This window comes from Entelurus aequoreus, linkage group LG15, assembly GCF_033978785.1.
Source record: "Entelurus aequoreus isolate RoL-2023_Sb linkage group LG15, RoL_Eaeq_v1.1, whole genome shotgun sequence".
NCBI lineage: Eukaryota > Metazoa > Chordata > Actinopteri > Syngnathiformes > Syngnathidae > Entelurus > Entelurus aequoreus.
The window spans coordinates 8,607,639-8,630,452 of record NC_084745.1 but is presented as its reverse complement, the minus strand read 5'-3'; the positions used below and the strand labels follow the sequence as shown (position 1 = coordinate 8,630,452).

General features: G+C 35.4%; 1 protein-coding gene across 1 annotated transcript in view; it reads right to left on the bottom strand.

Annotated features, from left to right (window-relative positions):
- LOC133630375 (cadherin-20-like) overlaps positions 1 to 22,814 on the bottom strand; it is a 234,116-nt gene that overhangs the window by 8,909 nt on the left and 202,393 nt on the right. The window contains exons 4-11 of the mRNA XM_062021948.1: positions 18,129 to 18,423; positions 17,950 to 18,069; positions 14,397 to 14,564; positions 10,018 to 10,205; positions 9,703 to 9,956; positions 1,641 to 1,777; positions 1,328 to 1,449; positions 1,120 to 1,237 (exon numbers count right to left, since the gene is read on the bottom strand). Coding sequence (XP_061877932.1) covers positions 1,120 to 1,237; positions 1,328 to 1,449; positions 1,641 to 1,777; positions 9,703 to 9,956; positions 10,018 to 10,205; positions 14,397 to 14,564; positions 17,950 to 18,069; positions 18,129 to 18,423 — 1,402 coding nt within the window. The remainder of the gene's footprint in view (positions 1 to 1,119; positions 1,238 to 1,327; positions 1,450 to 1,640; positions 1,778 to 9,702; positions 9,957 to 10,017; positions 10,206 to 14,396; positions 14,565 to 17,949; positions 18,070 to 18,128; positions 18,424 to 22,814) is intronic.

The following is a 22,814-nucleotide window of genomic DNA, read 5'->3' as shown; positions in this document are numbered from 1 at the left end:
AACAACAACTCTCCTGTCAATATAAAGGATCTTTGTAGTGTCCTTAAATACAGAAGAACGCTCCTGTCAATATAAAGGATCTTTGCAGTGTCCTTAAAAACAAAATAACTCTCCTGTTAATATAAAGGATATTTGTAGTGTCCTTAAATACAGAAGAATGCTCCTGTCAATATAAAGGATCTTTGCAGCATGTCCTTAAAAACAAAATAACTCTCCTGTTAATATAAAGGATCTTTGCAGTGTCCTTAAATACATAAGAACGCTCCTGTAAATATAAAGGATCTTTGCAGTGTCCTTAAATACAGAAGAATGCTCCTGTCAATATAAAGGATCTTCGCAGCATGTCCTTAAAAACAAAATAACTCTCCTGTCAATATAAAGGATCTTTGCAGTGTCCTTAAAAAAAAACAACTCTCCTGTCAATATAAAGGATCTTTGTAGTGTCCTTAAATATAGAAGAACGCTCCTGTCAATATAAAGGATCTTTGCAGCATGTCCTTAAAAACAAAATAACTCTCCTGTCAATATAAAGGATCTTTGCAGTGTCCTTAAAAAAAACAAACTCTCCTGTCAATATAAAGGATCTTTGTAGTGTCCTTAAATACAGAAGAACGCTCCTGTCAATATAAAGGATCTTTGCAGCATGTCCTTAAAAACAAAATAACTCTCCTGTCAATATAAAAGATCTTTGCAGTGTCTTTAAATACAGAAGAACGCTCCTGTCAATATAAAGGATCTTTATAGTAGGACCTTAAAAACAGCAAAGTGTTTTTGTCAATATAGAGGATCTTTGACTAGTATTTTTTGCAGTAGGGCCTTAAAAACAGCAAAGTGTTTTTGTCAATATAGAGGATCTTTGACTACCATTTTTGCAGTAGGGCCCTAAAACAGAAGATCAATCCTGTCAATATAAAGGATCTTGACAGTACGTCCTTAAAACAGCACAGCGCTTCTGTCAATTTAGAGGATCTTTGACTTGTATTTTTGCAGTATATCCTTAAGAACAGCAGAGAGCTTTGTCCATATAGAGGATCTTTGACTATCATACAGTATCTGCAGCTGGGCTTTAAAACAGCGGCACACTCCTGTCAACATAGAGGATCTTTGACGGGTGATCACCTTGGTTGTCCCGCAGGGTGAAGTTGGGGTTGTTGGCAGCCTGGGGCGCCACGGCGTAGGAGAAGTGATGTCCACTGGGGGGCTCGTCCGGGTCCACCGCCGTCACCGCCTGGATGAGCTGCGGGGGGGGGGGGGGGGGGGGGGGGAGCCAGGAGTGTCAGCGAGGCGCGCAGGCCACAAAAACCCAGACACGGGAGTCCCGGGTCACCTGTCCCGCTTTGGCGTTGTCACACACGTAGGCCTCCAGGTAGTCGGTCAGGGACGGAGCGTTGTCGTTCACGTCCTGGACGCGGATCGCCACGGCGACGCTGGAGATCTGCGAGGGGTTTTCTGCAGAGAATGATTCCCCGCGTTAGCACGTGCAAAGGAGTTGCCATGGCAACACAGGAGCAGAACGTTATTAATTAGGCCAATTAATGCCTCTTTGCAAATAGCCACAAGGGTCTCTCCACAAACATGGCCGCTTACAGCTGTGGCTGTAGGCAACCTCCCTTCCTTTTCATGGTTAATTAGGTACGTACTCATCTCCATGGCCAGCACGCTGATGTTGTGCCAGCCCAGCTGCTCGCGGTCCAGCCGGCGCAGCGTGGTCAGCGCCCCGGACCTGATGTCGATGTAGAAGAAGCGGTCTGGGTCTGTGGACCTCTCGATGGAGTACCTGCTCACACACAAACATGGCGCCTCACTCACAAGTCCAAGCATGCGGGGGACATTTGGATATTTGTCAGTTTCAAAACCAATACAATATCAACTTGGTTTTTTTTTAACCTTCAGGGCTCCCCTCAACTTTAGTCCCAGTCACAAAAATGTCAAAATAAATCACACAGTATATCTTTTTTAATACAACATTTTGAATCCTTCTCCAGATCGCTCTGCTGATATAAAGTTTGTAATTTTTTTTTTTTTTTGTTGCCCTTTTTGTTCAACAAAACCTTGTTTTTAATAGCAAACACAGAATATGCATTTTTTCCCCACCAAAAAAAAAAATATTTTAAACAGGAAAATTAATTCAATTCAATATGTCAATAATTCATAACAACATTGATTTTGAGTCATTATTATTTCTTTAGCAATGACAGTTTAGAAAATAAAATCCCACTAAAACCCTCTAGGATCCAACAAGGCCCCACTCATAAACATTTTAAATATAAGTCATATTTTTTAAATTTTTTTTTTACTTTCAACACTTAAATCTGTAAACCAACTTCAGATCTTTCTGTCAATACAAAGTTTTATTTTAATTTTTTATGTTTTGTGCACTTTTTGGTAAAGAAACCACATTTTTATGGCAAAAACACAAAATATGCAATATTCCCCCCCAAGAATGTTGGGAAATATTTTATGTGAATTAATTGGAGCCTCAAATATGTCAATAATTCATTCATTAAAACATTAATTTTAATTCATTATTTGCACACATTTAGTGCCTAATTTGCACACATTTAGTGCCTAATTTGCACACATATAGTGCCTAAATTACACATATTTCGTGCCTAATTTGCAAACATTTAGTGCCTAATTTGCACACATTTAGTGCCTAATTTGCACAGATTTAGTGCCTAATTTGCACACATTTAGTGCCTAATTTGCACAGATTTAGTGCCTAATTTACACAGATTTAGTGCCTAATTTGCACACATTTAGTGCCTAATTTGCACACATTTAGTGCCTAAATTGCACATATTTCGTGCCTAATTGGAACTCATTTAATGCATAATTTGCACACATTTAGTGCGTAATTTGCAAACATTTAGTGCGTAGTTTGCAAACATTTAGTGCCTAATTTGCACACATTTAATGCCTAGTTTGAACACATTTATTGCCTAATTTGCACATATTTAGTGCGTAATTTGCAAACATTTAGTGCGTAGTTTGCAAACATTTAGTGCCTAATTTGCACACATTTATTGCCTAATTTGCACACATTTAGTGCGTAATTTGCAAACATTTAGTGCGTGGTTTGCAAACATTTAGTGCCTAATTTGCACACATTTAATGCCTAGTTTAAACACATTTAGTGCCTAATTTGCACACATTTACTGCATAATTTGCACACATTTAGTGCCTAATTTGCACACATTTAGTGCCTAATTTGCACACATTTAGTGCCACATTTGCACACATTTAGTGCCTAAATTGCACATATTTCGTGCCTAATTTGCAAAAATTTAGTGCCTAACTTGCACACATTTAGTGCCTAATTTGCACACATTTAGTGCCTAATTTGCACACATTTAGTGCCTAATTTGTACACATTTAGTGCCTAATTTGCACACATTTAGTGCCTAATTTGCACACATTTAGTGCCTAATTTGCACACATTTAGTGCCTAATTTGCACACATTTAGTGCCTAATTTGCACACATTTCGTGCCTAATTGGAACTCATTTAATGCATAATTTGCACACATTTAGTGCGTAATTTGCAAACATTTAGTGCGTAGTTTGCAAACATTTAGTGCCTAATTTGCACACATTTAATGCCTAGTTTGAACACATTTAGTGCCTACTTTGCACACATTTACTGCATAATTTGCACACATTTAGTGCCTAATTTGCACACATTTAGTGCCTAATTTGCACACATTTAGTGCCACATTTGCACACATTTAGTGCCTAAATTGCACATATTTCGTGCCTAATTTGCAAAAATTTAGTGCCTAACTTGCACACATTTAGTGCCTAATTTGCACACATTTAGTGCCTAATTTGCACACATTTAGTGCCTAATTTGTACACATTTAGTGCCTAATTTGCACATATTTAGTGCCTCATTTGCACACATTTAGTGCCTAAATTGCACATATTTCATGCCTAATTTGCAAAAATTTAGTGCCTAATTGGCACACATTTAGTGCCTAATTTGCACACATTTAGTGCCTAATTTGTACACATTTAGTGCCTAATTTGCACATATTTAGTGCCTCATTTGCACACATTTAGTGCCTAAATTGCACATATTTCGTGCCTAATTTGCAAAAATTTAGTGCCTAACTTGCACACATTTAGTGCCTAATTTGCACACATTTAGTGCCTAATTTGCACACATTTACTGCCTAATTTGCACACATTTACTGCCTAATTTGTACACATTTAGTGCCTAATTTGCACACATTTAGTGCCTAAATTGCACATATTTCGTGCCTAATTTGCAAAAATTTAGTGCCTAACTTGCACACATTTAGTGCCTAATTTGCACACATTTGGTGCGTAATTTGCACACAGTTAGTGCCTAATTTGCACACATTTAGTGCCTAATTTGCACACATTTAGTGCCTAATTTGCACACATTTAGTGCATAATTTGCACACATTTAGTGCGTAATTTGCACATATTTAGTGCATAATTTGCAAACATTTAGTGCGTAGTTTGCAAACATTTAGTGCCTAGTTTGCACACATTTAGTGCCTAGTTTGAACACATTTAGTGCCTAATTTGCACACATTTAGTGCCCAATTTGCACACATTTAGTGCCTAATATGCACATATATAGTACCTAATACGTAGAAATATAGTACCTGTCATTGTGGTTTGTGCAGCCTTTTTAGACATCTGTGATTAAGGGCTATATAAAAAATCTTTGTTTGATGACAATCACGAAATATGCAATATTTTCCCCAAAAGTGATGTGAAGTAATTGGAGCCTTAAATATGTCAATAAGTCATAACAACATTGATTTTGATTCATTATTATTCTTTGAGCAGTGACAGTTTTAAATAAAACGGCAGCTTTGTGTTACTAGAGTCAACTTTGCAACTTTTTTTCGTTACATTTCACCTGTTTGCTTTTTTATTCCACTTTTTTTATGTGTTTTCCCAGTAATTCTATGTTTAGAATATGCCGCGGGTCACTAAAAATGAGCTGTGGGGCGCAAGTGGCCCCCAGGCCGCACTTTGGACACTTCCTGTGTAAACCCATCAGAGGATGTGAAAAGACAACAAACACAGGCGGCCATTTTGGCTCCAGTTTGCAGCCCCCTCCTCAGTGCAGGTGTGCTCCTCAGTTTGTCCACATGATTAACTGACTAATTGGCAGTAATTAGCTGAGCAGGCATCATCCCAGCCTGATGGACAAGTGTGGGAACACGCAGACAAATGTTTGGTCACCTTCTTGACAGACGGGTTATGACGCATGGCGCCCTCTGCTGGCTAACAGGTGGCGTTGCACCTCCTGCTCGTCCAGATGGATTAAATCAACACTCAACACATTTCCGCCAATTAAAATATTGAATTATTTAAAAAAATATTAAAAATTTTGAATTTTTTTAAAGACCTCAGGGAACAACGGTTGACTTTTTTGTGCTTTCAGTACATTTTTGTTGTGTTACTTCATTCTATAAGAGGCTTTTATCATTGTAAAAGTGTTATTGGCATATATTAATAAGTACCCCCCAAAAAGAGGACATATAAGGCATAAAAAACATTTTTTTAACTTTTTTGCTTAAACCTCCCAATCAACTCCAGCCCTAAACACATTGCATATCTTTTATTTTAACTCTTTAAAAGCCTTTTTCATGTAATAATGTCACAGTTTTTTAAAATTAGCACAAAATTGCATAACGTGAGTTTTTTAACAAACTCTCAGGTCTCCCGGGGGCCAGATGTGGCCCGCCACTTCATTGTATTTGGCCCTCGAAAGCCTGGAAATAATTTGTATCAATAAAGTACTGTAACTTTTCTTACTAAATGTATTACTTCTTTCTATTTTGGGAAAAAAATATATATTTCATGTAATTAACTTAAATATTGTCTAATTATGCAAAAATATATAATCAAACATTCAAACCATTTTTTAAAAATATAAATAAATACTAATAATAACGATTTCAAAGCAAGTTATCCATCAAATTGTGCAATGTAAAAGTAGCAATAGATTTCATGGTAAAATTTGGAAATTTACTGCGGTTTTTACAGCATTTTTCTCTAAATGAAAAAAAAAACAGTACTTTTTTTACTGTAATAAAGTAAAGAAAAATCTACAGTTGTTGATTTGCGGTAAAAAACAAACAAACTGGCAGCTCAAGTGCCAAAATTTTACTGTAAAATTAGCATTTTTTTTTTTACTCACAGTAAAAAAACTAATGTAAATTTCACAGTAAAATTCTGGCAACTGAACTGCCTTTTTTTATTTTTTCTTTTTTTGGATTATTTTTACCATTAAAAACAGCAGTACTGTTTTTCCATTTACAGTAATATACACTAACATTTGAGGTGAAATTATTGGAACTTAGCTTATTTTTATTTTTTTTTACATTTTAGTTTAAAAAAAAAATCTTCTAATAAAATGCATAAAAAAATGGTGTTATAATATTATTCACTGTTAGAAGCGACTTTGACACCTCTGAACTAACTTCATTAAACCTGTGACATTATCTGAACAAAAGGCCTTTAGGCCTTTCATTATTTTTGTTTAGGACTGAAGTTTATTGAGAAGTTTAGAGCTAAAAAAAAAAAACCTTAAAAAAACAAAACAAAATGTTTTTGCACCCTTCGGAACCTGTTTGGCTTTGAAGATAATTAAAATGGAATGTGACCAGAGGGTTGATTATAAATGGAATATTTTCATAGTGTGAGCATAGAAAACAGTTTGCAACATTTTAAATATGTTTTTAATATTACAGGAGCCCTCCAGACATGAAATAAACAAGCCAATCAGGGGCCACGGTTGGTTGGGTCTCCTCCAGTAGTACTGTGTTATTGATATATTTACTTCATTTAACTGTTTATAGGATTATTTTAGGTCAAAACTACCTGGAATATGCTAAAAAAAACCCTGCTATATATGTACAACATTAGGTACACCTGAAAAAATGTCATTTTTTTGGTTTGTAAACTTATTTATGACAAGGTCCAAATATTGGGCACAATGCAAACTACAAGCAAAATTGAACACTTTTCATTCAAAACGAGCATTAAAATCCTTATAAAGATGGGTAAAAACTCCAGTTATTAACTATTTAATTAACCACCCAATATTTGTGGCTGTAGGCGACCTAGTTTTTTTTAGTTCATACATAATCTCTAGATCAACTTCAGATCTCTCTGTCAATATAAAGTTTTATTTATATATTTTTTTTCTCATTTTGTTAAAGAAAAAAAAAAGGTTTTCATGGCAAAACCAAAAATATGCATTAATTTAGCCCCCCTTTTTTCTTATTTTATTTGTATTTATTTTATTTTATTTTTTTTTTTTTTTTTTTACAAAAAATGACCTTTTTCAGGTGTACCTAATGTTGTATACATATTGCAGATTTTTTCCCCACCAGCATATTCCAGGTAGTTTTGACCTAAATGAATCATTTCCCTAGCATAGAAACAGCTAAATGAAGTAAAAATATCAATAACACAGTAAAGGTCCAAATATTGGGCACGGTGCAAAATACACAGAAAATAATAAACATATTGAACACTTTTCACTCAAAACAAGCATTAATATCCTTATAAAGATGGGTAAAAGCTCCAATTATTAAACATTTAATTAACCACCCAATATTTGTGGCTGTAGGCAACCTCGTTTTTTACTTCATACGAAATCACTAGATCAACTTCGGATCTCTCTGTCAATATAAAGTTTTATTTATATATATTTTTTTCTCATTTTGTTAAAGAAAAAAAAAATATTTTCATGGCAAAACCAAAAATATGCATTCATTTAGCCCCCCTTTTTTCTTATTTTATTTGTATTTATTTTATTATTATTATTTTTTACAAAAAATTACCTTTTCAGGTGTACCTAATGTTGTATACATATTGCAGATTTTTTTTTTTTAGCATATTCCAGGTAGTTTTGACCTAAATGAATCATTTCCCTAGCATAGAAACAGCTAAATGAAGTAAATATTTTAATAACACAGTAAAGGTCCAAATATTGGACACGGTGCAAACTACAAAGAAAATAATAAACATATTGAACATTTCACTCAAAACAAGCATTAATATCCTTATAATGATGGGTAAAAGCTCCAGTTATTAACTTTTTAATTAACCACCCAATATTTGTGGCTGTAGGCAACCTCGTTTTTTAGTTCATACGAAATCTCTAGATCAACTTCGATTTCTCTGTCAATATAAAGTTTAGTTTATATATTTTTTCTCATTTTGTTAAAGAAAAAAAAAAGTTTTCCGTGGCAAAACTAAAAATATGCATTAATTTAACCCCGCCCCTTTTTTCTCATTTTATTTGTATTTATTTTATTTATTTATTTTTTACAAAAAATTTCCTTTTTCAGGTGTACCTAATGTTGTATACATATTGCAGATTTTATTTTTTTTAGCATATTCCAGGTAGTTTTGACCTAAATTAATAATTTCCCTAGCATAGAAACAGCTAAATGAAGTAAATATATCAATAACACAGTAAAGGCAACCTCGTTTTTTAGTTCATACGAAATCTCTAGATCAACTTCGGATCTCTCTGTCAATATAAAGTTTTATTTATATATTTTTTCAAATTTTTTTAAAGAAAAAAATATTTTTTTCATGGCAAACCCAAAATATATGCAATAATTTAGCCCCCGCCCCCTGCTTTTTTATTTTTTTTTAAATTACCTTTTTCAGGTGTACCTAATGTTGTATACATATTGCAGATTTTTTTTTTTTTTTAGCATATTCCAGGTAGTTTTGACCTAAATTAATCATTTCCCTAGCATAGAAACAGCTAAATGAAGTAAATATATCAATAACACAGTAAAGGTCCAAATATTGGACACGGTGCAAACTGCAAAGAAAATAATAAACATATTGAACACTTTTCACTCAAGACAAGCATTAATATCCTTAAAAAAGTTGGGTAAGAGCTCCAGTTATTAACTATTTAATTAACCACCCAATATTTGTGGCTGTAGGCAACCTCATTTTTTTAGTTCATACGTAATCTCTAGATCAACTTCAGATTTCTCTGTCAATATAAAATTTTATTTATATACTTTTTCTCATTTTGTTAAAGAAAAAAAAATGTTTTCATGGCAAAACCAAAAATATGCATTAATTTAGCCCCCCTTTTTTCTTATTTTATTTGTATTTATTTTATTTGTATTTTATTTATTTTTTTTACAAAAAATTACCTTTTCAGGTGTACCTAATGTTGTATACATATTGCAGATTTTTTTTTTTAGCATATTCCAGGTAGTTGTGACCTAAATGAATCATTTCCCTAGCATAGAAACAGCTAAATGAAGTAAATATTTTAATAACACAGTAAAGGTCCAAATATTGGGCACGGTGCAAACTACAAAGAAAATATTGAACACTTTTCACTCAAGACGAGCATTAATAATAAGTAAAAGCTCCAGTTATTAACTATTTAATTAACCACTGTGGCTGTAGGAAACCTCGTTTTTTAGTTCATGTAAAATCCACAAGATGGCAGCAACATCCAGCTCTGTATGCGCTTTAAAATGCTCATTTTGGTTTGTTACCAATGATGTCATCAGCGATATTAATGCTGACTCAGCAGTAATGACAACATTGGTTCTGCGTTTCCCTTTGAGCTTTCTCATGCACTCCACATCATTAGCAAAGCTTCCGGTTTCGAGGCACAGTTGTGACATTGTGTGCCTAATGAAGTGACCGGCCCCGCCCTCACCTGACGGTGTTGTTGGCAGCGTCGGGGTCCCTCGCTGACACCGTCCTCACGACGGTCCCGATCCCGGCGTCCTCCGGCAGCGCCGCCTGGTACGCCGCCCCGTCAAAGACGGGGGGCTCGTCCACGTCGTCCACGCTCACGTGCACGATGGTGACGTCCTTGAAGGGCCCGCCCTGGCGGTAGGCGGGGTCCGGGTGCGTGTTGGCGCCCTCCACCTTCAGGGTGTAGCTGGCCTTACCCTCAAAGTTGAGCGGCTGCCGGGCAGAAACACGGATGATTGTTCGCCATTTTACCTTGAACGTGCAACACCCGTACCTTCTTCACCGTGATGATGCCAAATCTGTTGCTGGGGTCCGTGACGATGTCGAAGGTGTCCCTCCCGTCCCCGTCGATGACGCGGTACGTTATCTCGGCGTTGACTCCCGCATCCCGGTCATTGGCCCAGATGCGGCCCACCTCCGCGTCCACTGATGCAGACTCTGGCACGCTCATCTGGTACAACCCTGAGGGAGACAAACACGTCATACCCGCAATGTCCACCAGAGGAAGCCAAACCCTCATTGTTAAAATACATACTAAACATGCATAAATATATATAAATATATAATACAAAAATATATCATATAAATAAATATATATATATTAAACAAACAAATATATAATAATACAAAAATAATACCAAAATAATTAAAATAAAAACAAAACATAACAATGATAGTAATAATAAAATATATTAAATAAATACATATACATACATAAGGGAGAAAAACACGTCATGCCCACAATGTCCACCAGAGGGAGCCACACCCTCATGGTTAAAATACATACTAAAAATGCATATACTGAATACATGTATTAAATAAATATCCATCCATTTTCTACAGCTTATCCCTTTTGGGGTCGTATAAAATATAAAAATATATTAAAATAAATAAATATATATATAGAATAAATAGATATATAATAATACAAAAATAATATAAAAATAATTAAAATAGAAACAAAATACAACAATAATAGTAATAATAAAATATATTAAATACATACATATACACCTGGGGGATAGGTTGATTGGCAACACTAAATGGTCCCTAGTGTGTGAATGTGAGTGTGAATGTTGTCTGTCTATCTGTGTTGGCCCTGTGATGAGGTGGCGACTTGTCCGTGGTGTACCCCGCCTTCCGCCCGAATGCAGCTGAGATAGGCTCCAGCGACCCCCCGCGACTCCAAAAAGGGACAAGCGGTAGAAAATGGATGGATGGATGGATACATATACATACATAAGGGAGAAAAACACGTCATACCCAGAATGTCCACCAGAGGGAACTAATCCCTCATTGTTAAACTACATACTAAAAATGCATATACTGAATACATGTATTAAATAAATATCCATCCATTTCCTACCACTTATCCCTTTTTGGGGTCGTATATAATATAAAAATATATAATATAAATAAATATATATATTGAATAGATAAATATATAATAATACAAAAATAATACTATAATAATTAAAATAAAAACAAAATACAAAAATAATAGTAATAATAAAATATATTAAATAAATACATATGCATACATAAGGGAGAAAAACACAATGTCCACCAGAGAAAGCCAAATTCTCATTAAAATACATACTAAAAATGCTTTTACTGAATACATGTTTTAAATAAATATATAATACAAAAATATATAATATACATACATATACATATTAAATAAACAAATATGTAATAATACAAAAATAATATTAAAATAAAAACAAAACACAACAATGATAGTAATAATAAAATATATTAAATAATACATATACATACATAAGGGAGAAAAACACGTCATACCCACAATGTCCACTAGAGGAAGCCAAACCCTCGTTGTTAAAATACATTCTAAAAATACATATGCTTATTTGCTATCACTTTTACCATCTTATTTGTACATGTCGTATTTGCTGATGTGTGCTCTATTGTTGTTGTTGTTGTTATTGTTGTGTTTGCTGTTGTTGTTTTTGTCTCTCTGTCTTATCCCCCTCTTGTCCCCACAATTCCCCCCTCTGTCTTCCTTTTTTCCTCTTTCTATCCCCTCCTGCTCCGGCCCGGCTGCACCAAACGATAATATAAATCCATTTAATAAAGTCAAATACAAATAAGGCAACAAGAGAAGTATCGCACACTTCTCTTTTGTAAAGTAAATTTGTACAACTGATATGGGCATCTACATCAACTATATGATTTGCCTGAGAAGCTGGACAGGACAAAAAAAAATAAAAAATTAAAAAAATTAACTAAAAAATAAATAAAAATAAAAATACATATACTGAATAAATACATGTATTAAATAAATACATGTATTATATAAATATATAATAAAGAATATATAAATAAATACATATATATAAATTAAATAAATAAATATATAATACAAAAATAACATTAATATAATAATTAAAAAAAATAAAACATATTAAATAAATACATATACATATATAGACTGATGTAAACAAAACATCTCCACTAGGGGGTTACTTCCTGTCCTGTGGGTCAACTTGGATTCCATCACCTGTTTAACCTCAAAAAGGAGGCGACAACCTCCCGATGTGCGGCGTTTCCCGTTCCCAGACCAGGAACACTCCCCCCTAAAGCCGTCCCTTCTCGGCTTCACGTGAGCCACGGCGCTAATTGGGACTAACGAAGGGAGCGGGTGGCGCCAGCGAAGCCACCAGTCGGCCCAGGGGCAGCGTGACCTCTGACCTTTTAGAAGGAGCGAGGGATTGAGAGAAAGTAGGCTAATCAAAGAGACAGGAGGGCTAAACAGCAAAGCTAATATACGAATAATGTCTATGTGGCTTGTCTCAATGCAGGAGCCTATCCCAGCCTATCCCTGGCTTGGACTGGACTTTTGAAGTGAAGTGAATTATATTTATATAGCGCTTTTCTCTAGTGACTCAAAGCGCTTTACATAGTGAAACCCAATATCTAAGTTCCATTTAAACCAGTGTGGGTGGCACTGGGAGCAGGTGGGTAAAGTGTCTTGCCCAAGGACACAACGGCAGTGACTAGGATGGCGGAAGCGGGAATCGAACCTGGAACCCTCAAGTTGCTGACACGGCCGCTCTACCAACCGAGCTATACCACCGTAGACACGGCACAGGAGCCAAGCGTGCAGTTTTTAACAAAGTTTTTAATGTACATAGGTTTTTTTCAAAATCTTTCTCCCGCCGAACGTGACTTTTCAGTCACGTCCGTATCCTCTCTCCCCTCCTGCTCCCGGCCGCTTACTGTTAAAGACAACAGATGATTAGATTAACACGTACCACCTGTGAAATCTAATCACCTGCCAGCTGTGTCTCGCCATCAGCACTGCCACGCCCCCGTCTAATGGAGCTCTGTCCTCAGCACCATGGACAGAGGCGGTGACCTTTGCTCCTGCAGGCAGCGCTGGCCACACCTCCCCCCACAACCGGTATTAGTAATGAATCATTTTCGGTACGATACCGTCTCTGAAACGTACCGGTCCCGCACGTTTAAAAAAAAATGTATATTATGTTTATAAACTCAGTAAATATGTCCCTGGACACATGAGGACTTAAATTATGACCAATGTATGATCCTGTAACTACTTGGTATCGGATTGATACCTAAATTTGTGGTATCATCCAAAACTAATGTAAAGTATCAAACAACAGAAGAATAAGTGATTATTACATTTCAATAGAAGTGTAGATAGAACATGTTAAAAGAGAAAGTAAGCAGATATTAACAGTAACTGAAAAAGTGGATTAATAATTAATTTTCTACCACTTGTCCTTAATAATGTTGACAAAATAATAGAATATAAATGACACAATATGTTACTGCATACGTCAGCAGACTAATTAGGAGTTTGTTTACTTACTACTAAAAGACAAGTTGTCTCGTATGTTCACTATTTTATTTAAGGATTTAACTGCAATACTAAACATATGTTCAATGTACCCTAAGATTTTTTGTTAAAATAAAGCTAATAATGCAATTTTTTTTGGGTCCCCTTTATTTAGAAAAGTACCGAACAGTACCGAAATAATTTTAGTACCGGTACCCGTACCAAAATATCGGTATCGTTACAACACTAATATATACACATACATATATAAATATATATATATATGTTTTGTTTTTTTTCCCGGGGGGAGCAGATCGGAGAAGAATTCAGATATCAAAACATACTAGAGTAGAATTATTGGCAATACTTTTTATTCAAAAATAAATAGAAAATTGGGCTCCGGGAAAAAATATTTTTTTCTCATGCAGCAAAAGAGCTACTTTACTAATTATTATTATCTTAAAAATAAATACTGTTATCATATGTGTATATCATGTATCAGCTCATGTAGTTCTGTTGGAGTTGTAACAAAAAAATGCCGATACCGATATACGACAAAATGCCAAATGACCATGATGTGTACTGTCTTTGAATCCCAGCACATCATTTACTTGTAAGACCCAATCCAAACAACCTGTCCTAGTCATGGAGCTGAAAAAAATAATAAATCAACCAGCAAAAAAAGTCAACCCCCACAACACACTGAACTTTTTAGATGTTGTGGATAAAAAAAATGTCCCATCACCCTGAAAATGTAGATATATTTTTTTAAACCCATTTTAACCAATTGCAGGGCATGATGGGAAAAAATGCGCCCCTCGGTGTCTTACTTTGGTCGAAGACGGGCGGGTTGTCGTTGACGTCGCCAAGCGAGATGCTGAGAGTGGTGGTGCCGGCCAGGCCGCCCAGCTGGCCGCCCATGTCCTTGGCCTGGATGACCACCGTGTAGTTCTCCCTCATCTCCCGATCCATGTCGGCCAAGGACACGCGGACCACGCCTGAGGAGACACGAGTCATTAGACGGAAAATGCCAACAGGAATTGGAATCGATAGGGTAGTGTGCATGATATTTATTTTTCAATGCAACATTTAGACATGAGCTGATTATATAACTGTGCTGTCCAGTTATTCTAAGTATCATTTGCAAGTATTATAACCTAGACTTTGCTTGCAGTTGCAACTCCAAGACGTTAGATGGCAGTATGAATTGATTAACGTGGACTTAATAAGTTGAAAAACTTATTGGGGTGTTAGCATTTAGGGGTCAATTGTACGGAATATGTACTGTACTGTGCAGTCTACTAATACAAGTTTCAATCAATCAATCAAAGTAGTGTGTAGACTACAGCAGAGAGAGTCTGGCCAACTCGGTTACAAAGTTGGGACCAAACATGGCGCCCTGTACTCACGTGACAGGCTTTTGACCAATCAGAGAGAGTATATGGCCTGACGATCTCCCAAATGATTGGTCAAAAAGCCCCTCACGTGAGTACAGGGCGCCATGTTTGAAAACAAGTTAGCTGTACTCTCGGATCTAGGGAACGGTCTGTTGCCTTTTTCAGGAAGTAGTCTTTGCCGTTAAGTTGAATGTGCAAGTCTTGTCTTTGGTTATGCCCTACAAAGTGTTTGTACTGTAAGTGTTGTATGTATTTTATTATTGTAGCGTGCATCTTAGTTGTGTTTTTCATGAACACATTTGGAGGCGTTGAAATTGCTAATTCCTAATCAGTAGCATGTAGATGCCAAATCCAATTTAACCCTCGTGTAATGTTCATATTGTTGTTACTCAGCCAGCGTTTGTGGGTCTGATGGACCCGTTGCATTTTGTGGCTTTTAATGCCTCACAATCAAACACTTTGATGTTAAAATACTGAACAGATGTTTACCTTATCCCAATATGAACATCTGTTCAGTATTTTAACATCAAAGTGTTTGATGCAACGGGTCCATCAGACCCACAAACGCTGGCTGACTAACAACAATATGAACGTTGGACGGAAACATTCTCTGCCAGTTTCTGCATCCCACAGGGATTCTTCTTTTGTGTTTCTGCACCTGCGGTTCCCACACAAGGTTGCAACATTGTTTGTCAACACTGTCTGCTCTCATTTTCTCGCACATCTGACCCTCTGATGTTCTGTGTACCTACACATTGTCCTCCTCCTGTCTAGGCCTGCTGTGTGTGTGTGTGTGTGTGTGTGTGTGTGTGGGTGGGTGCGTGTGGTACACAGAACATCAATTTCCACACTTCTATTATCCAGTGGACCCGGACATCTTATATGTAATAGAAATGTGTATGGTGTGTGGTCATTAAATATGTATTCTGATATGTGTTCTTCACAGAAAATGAGCCAAAGTCAGTGAGTCTCAGTTTGAAAAATTAATTAATTGTATCATTTTTCTTTTAATAAAACATTAAAACGAGTCCCAAAGCCCCGAACACCACACAAGCACATTTTGGAAAAGTAGAGCCTTCAATCATTTTCTATGAGGCATACTTTGTTGGCATTGAAAACTGCAACATAATCTATATATAAGAACAACTTTATTAACATTAATCTTTAGTCTGGAACAGAAAAGATTTAAAGTGCATTAATTTGCCTGAAAAAATAAATAAATAAATAAATTACAAAAAATAAAAAAATAAAAAAAATAAATTATATATATATATATGTATATATATATATAATTTTTTTGAACTTCTGTAACAGAAAATATTTAAAGTGCATTAATTTGCCTGGAAAAATAAAAAAATAAAAAAATAAATAAAATAAAATAAAAAAAATAATTTAGTTTATATATATATATATATATATATATTGCATTATTTTGCCTTTAAAAAAAACAAAACATATATATATATATATATATATATATATATATATATATATATATATATATATATATATTTTTTTTGTATTAATTTTTTTTATATTAATTTTTTTATTTTTTTAAAAAAATTTTCAGGCAAATTAATGCACTTTAAATCTTTCTGTTACAGAAGTTTAAAAAAAATAAATATATATATATATATATATATATATATATATATATATATATATATATATATATATATATATATATATATATATATATATATATATATATATATATATATAATTTATTTTCTTTTATTATTTTTTTAAATTTTTTTAATATATTTTTTCAGGCAAATAATGCACTTTAAATCTTTTCTGTTACAGACTAAAAAACAATGTTAATAAAGTTGTTCTTTGCTGTAAATTGATAAATTGTTTTCCTGTTTGTATATATAAGAAAAACTTTATTAACATTGTTCTTTAGTCTGTAACAGAAAAGATATAAAGTGCATTAATTTGCCTGAAAAAAAATTAAAAAAAATAAATTTAAAAAAATAAAAAATAAAATAAAAATAAATTATATATATGTAACAGAAAAGATTTAACGTGCATTAATTGGCCTGGAAAATAAATTAAAAAAATAAAATAAATAAAAAAATAAAATAAAAATAATATATATATATATATATATATATATATATATATATATATATATATATTGCATTAATTTGCCTGAAAAAAAAAAAAAGTTTAATAAAAAATAAATAAATACAAGAATTAATAAAAAAATAAAATAAATAAAAAATGTATATATATATATATATATATATATATATATATATATATATATATATATATATATATATATATATATATATATATATATATATATATATATATATATATATATTTAAAAAAAAAAAATAATTAATTATTAGTTTTTTTCCCCAGGCAAATTAATGCACTTTAAATCTTTTCTGTTACAGAAGTTAAAAAAAAAATAAATAAAAATAAATAAATATATATATATATATATATATATATATATATATATATATATATATATATATATATATATATAATTGTTTTTTTTTTAATTTTTTTTATTATTTTTTTAATTTATTTATTTTTTCAGGCAAATTAATGCACTTTAAATCTTTTCTGTTACAGACCAAAAAAACAATGTTAATAAAGTTGTTCTTTGCTGTAAATTGATACCTTTTTTTCCTGTTTGTTTTCTTTAATTTATTAAGGATACAATGTTATGGAGAGGTGTACTTATAACAATTTTATAGACAAATAAAATGTTCTCGTCACGACCGAGAGTCAGGGGATGTTTTGTAACAGAAAATCATTGAGAAGCACAGACTCGGAGGCAGTTTGGCTGAGTCCGCTCTAAGTGCGGCTTGACTGCTTGTTTCCCTGCCAAGTATTTGCGCCGGAGTGTAGTTTGCACGTCATGAGCACATCATGACTTAATGGGAGTATTCCTGCCTATAAAAGTACCCGTCCTGAGCGGGAATGTTTCGAAACCTAAAGAGGAGATGGAGTCCCATGTGCCTACCGGTCTTGGCGTCCACTGAGAAGTAGGGCTGACCCTCCAGGATGCTGTAGACCACCCGAGCGCTGTTGCCGTACGTCGGATCGTCGGCATCGGTGGCGGACAGCTGGATCACGGACGTCCCTGTCAAAAGTAGGAACTGACGTAAAAAGATATCGACGAGCGACGTCCTCCATGTTTACCTATTCTGGACATTTCAGGCACCGACGCCCGGTAGGGTCCGTCCAAAAACTTGGGCTCGTTGTCGTTGATGTCCTGGATCTTGACGATGAACTCAGACTCGGGCTCCAGGGGCCGGTCCGTCAGGCGGTTGCGGGCCTGCGCTCGGAGCGCGTACTGGGCCTTCACTTCCCGGTCCAGCCTCTGGATGGCGTGGATGTCGCCGGTGCTGTCGTCGATGGTGAAGGTGGAGCCGGCGCCGTCGCCCGTCAGGATGTACTTGATGGAGCCGTCGCCCTTGTCCATGTCGGAGTGGAGCTGCGAGCACACGTAGGATTATTACAAGACAATAGAATACATTTCAATTAATGTCACTTGTTCCCAAGACATTAGGAAGATGGCAGTGTTGCCATGGTTACCGGTCAAATATACAGTGGTTCATTAAAGCACCATTATTGTACGTGCGTGTGCAACAAGTACATCAATTACGCTCTCTGAAGGTATTTTCGGAACCGGTTTGCTCAATGAACAAGTCGACGTGTACGAAAGGGAGCAGAAAGAAGCAGATCTTATTTCATCCTACAACTTTTGCTAGTTTGCTCACTGTTTGTGTATGTTGCTATTTTCTAATTGGGAGACAAAAGAATGGAGATCTTGTTGAAAAAATAATCTTAAAAAGTAGATTAATAATTGATGAATAACACACAAAAATCCATCTTCTTCCGCTTATCCGAGGTCGGGTCGCGGGGGCAGCAGCCTAAGCAGGGAAGCCCAGACTTTCGTCTCCCCAGCCACTTCGTCCTTGAATGGGGGGAAAAAAAAACGTCCCGGAAAATGTGGAATTCCTGTCTTTCTGGGAATTTTTGGGCAAAATAAAACAAGGTAGCACGTGGGTCATGAATGAGCCAAATATTTTGAAAGTGGAATGGTTTGAATCGGATGAAAAATGTGGGAGAAGAACGTAGACGAAAAATAGGGTGGAATAATATTTAGATCACTATACGTGTGAATGTTGTACAGCAGTCACACCATTTATCTCATGACAAGTTGAACCATGCGGACACAATTGTTACTGGGTGCTTTCTAAAATGCCTTGGAAACTCTATGTGTGTAAGTAATATATGCAATTATAAATATTTTATGCACTATTGTTCAATCAAGGACACTTGCAACATACGTTTAGCTTGTGTGCTACTGTGTGCTTAGCTGTTGTGTAGTTGCTAGCTCCTAGCAGCCTATAGCCTACCATGTTTACTTTTTGTACAAACCCCGTTACCACATGAGTTGGGAAATTGTGTTAGATGTAAATATAAACGGAATACAATGATTTGCAAGTCCTTTTCAACCCATATTCAGTTGAATGCACTACAAAGACAACATATTTGATGTTCAAACTCATAAACTTTATTTTTTTTTTTGCAAATAATAATTAACTTAGAATTTCATGGCTGCAACACGTGCCAAAGTAGTTGGGAAAGGGCATGTTCACCACTGTGTTACATGGCCTTTCCTTTTAACAACACTCAGTAAACGTTTGGGAACTGAGGAGACACATTTTTTAAGTGGAATTCTTTCCCATTCTTGCTTGATGTACAGCTTAAGTTGTTCAACAGTCCGGGGGTCTCCGTTGTGGTATTTTAGGCTTCATAATGCGCCACACATTTTCAATGGGAGACAGGTCTGGACTACAGGCAGGCCAGTCTAGTACCCGCACTCTTTTACTATGAAGCCACGTTGATGTAACACGTGGCTTGGCATTGTCTTGCTGAAATAAGCAGGGGCGTCCATGGTAACGTTGCTTGGATGGCAACATATGTTGCTCCAAAACCTGCATGTACCTTTCAGCATTAATGGCGCCTTCACAGATGTGTAAGTTACCCATGTCTTGGGCACTAATACACCCCCATACCATCACACATGCTGGCTTTTACACTTTGCGCCTAGAACAGCGGTCGGCAACCCAAAATGTTGAAAGAGCCATATGGGTGAGGGCGGACCTACGTCACTTCCGCCTACCAATCCCGTAGCAACCGGGAATTCGTTGAAAACAAACCAGCTCACAGCGAACACAGCATTGACAGAAAAAGCATTTAACGAGCGTTGTGGCTTGGAAGTCGGCGTTAAATCCTTCATTTACGCATTTTTACTTATTCGCATATCGTGTGAAAAAACGAAAATGTATTATTTGCGTCAGACTCGTCTCAGTGAACTTTAAAGCTTCTCAGGCTTGGCTTAGCTTGCTAGTTAGCTTAGCCTGCGCGCTACTAAGAAAGAGACGCGGAAGTTATCAACAACAAGATCGAGTGTTAGTGTATAAAATATTGAGAGATTTGAGGGCTGCATGTATTGAATGGCAACATTAAAATTATAGGGTTTATTGGTTTTTAAAAACCCAACTGCTAAGTGCAAATTTAAACGAAATCGGTTTTCGAAAATAGCTAGCTAGGCTATAGACTATATAGTATATTACTTACTTAACTTAATCCTCTTCTTCCCGGATGGGAAATAAGGCTTCGACGACTCGACGCCATTCATCTCGCTGCTGTGCTCGTCTCTGTGCCTCGCCCCATGTAAGCTTCATCTCTTTCAGCTCCCCTTCAACTGTTCTTCGCCAGGTGTTCTTTGGCCGCCCTGGCTTACGTTTTCCCGGTGGCGTCCATCTTAACGCTGCCTTTGGTATCCTCTCGTTGTCCGGTTTTCGAAAATAGCTAGCTAGGCTATAGACCAGGGGTCACCAACGCGGTGCCCATGGGCACCAGGTAGCCCGTAAGGACCAGATGAGTAGCCCGCTGGCCTGTTCTAAAAATAGCTCAAATAGCAGCACTTACCAGTGAGCTGCCTCTATTTTTTTAAATTTTATTTATTTACTAGCAAGCTGGTCTCGACATTTTTAATTCTAAGAGACAAAACTCAAATAGAATTTGAAAATCCAAGAAAATATTTTAAAGACTTGGTCTTCACTTGTTTAAATAAATTCATACATTTTTTTTTACTTTGCTTCTTATAACTTTCAGAAAGACAATTTTAGAGAAAAAATACAACCTTAAAAATGATTTTTTTATTGTAAAGAATAATAAATACATTTTAATTTAATTCTTAATTTTAGCTTCTGTTTTTTCGACGAAGAATATTTGTGAAATATTTCTTCAAACTTATTATGATTAGAATTCAAAAAAATTATTCTGGCAAATCTAGAAAATCTGTAGAATCAAATTTAAATCTTATTTCAAAGTCTTTTGAATTTCTTTTAAAATTTTTGTTCTGGAAAATCTAGAAGAAATAATGATTTGTCTTTGTTAGAAATATAGCTTGGTCCAATTTGTTATATATTCTAACAAAGTGCAGATTGGATTTTAACCTATTTAAAACATGTCATCAAAATTCTAAAATTAATCTTAATCAGGAAAAATTACTAATGATGTTCCATAAAATCTTTTTTAAATTTTTTCAAAAAGATTCAAATTAGCTAGTTTTTCTCTTCTTTTTTTCCGTTGAATTTTGAATTTTAAAGAGTCGAAATTGAAGATAAACTATGTTTCAAAATTTAATTATAATTTTTTTCGTGTTTTCTCCTCTTTTAAACCGTTCAATTAAGTGTAAATATCATTAATTATTAATAATAACATAGAGTTAAAGGTAAATTGAGCAAATTGGCTATTTCTGGCAATTTATTTAAGTGTGTATCAAACTGGTAGCCCTTCGCATTAATCACTACCCAAGAAGTAGCTCTTGGTTTCAAAAAGGTTGGTGACCCCTGCTATAGACTATATAGTATATACCGCATGTTATATTTGTACAACAACAACTTCAGCTGTCGAACGTTATAAGGTACAAATTCAACAAGTACAACATTAGCACGGACGGTATAGCCAAGTTGTGGTTAAGAAGGTGGATTTTTGTTCCTTATATTTACCAGAAACGAAGTGATCCGAACACACGACCCGGGACTTTGGGGGACTCCAGTGAGAACCGTCCTCGTTTTCCCGGTGTAAAGCTGCGAGCCATTTGTCTCGTCTCTGTGGGCTTTTATCACGCTTTGGCAGAACAAAATACAACCTTTGTTTTCCCTGTTTCTAGTTGTGGTTAGCACAACCAAAAACAACACAGTTTTTCGGCATTTTGGAGGCAGAATGACGGGTTTAACCAGCGTAGGTCGACAGGTTAAAGAGTAATGGCAACGGTTTGTTTTCAACGCCAGTCTGATTGCTATGGCTCGAAGAACCCGTATGTAGCTCAGTTGCCCGGATGTCGGCCCTCACCCATAGGACCAAAAATACAAAAACAAATCTGCCTGGAGCCGCAACAAATTAGAAGCCATATTACATACAGATAGTGTGTCATGAGATATACATTGAATTGAGATGACTTAAAGGAAACTAAATGAGCTCAAATATAGCTACAAATGAGGCATAATGATGCAATATGTACATATAGCTAGCCTAAATAGCATGTTAGCATCGATTAGCTTGCAGTCATGCAGTGACCAAATATGTTTGATTAGCACTCCACACAAGTCAATAACATCAACAAAACTCACCTTTGTGTATTCACGCACAACGTTAAAAGTTCGGTGGACAAAATGAGACAGAAAAAGAAGTGGCATAAAACACGTCCTAGAAAGTCGGAGGAAGTTATACATTGTAAACAAACTAAGGTGAGTTCAAGGACCGCCAAAATGAGTAGGACAAAACGGCGCTCGCCAAATACTC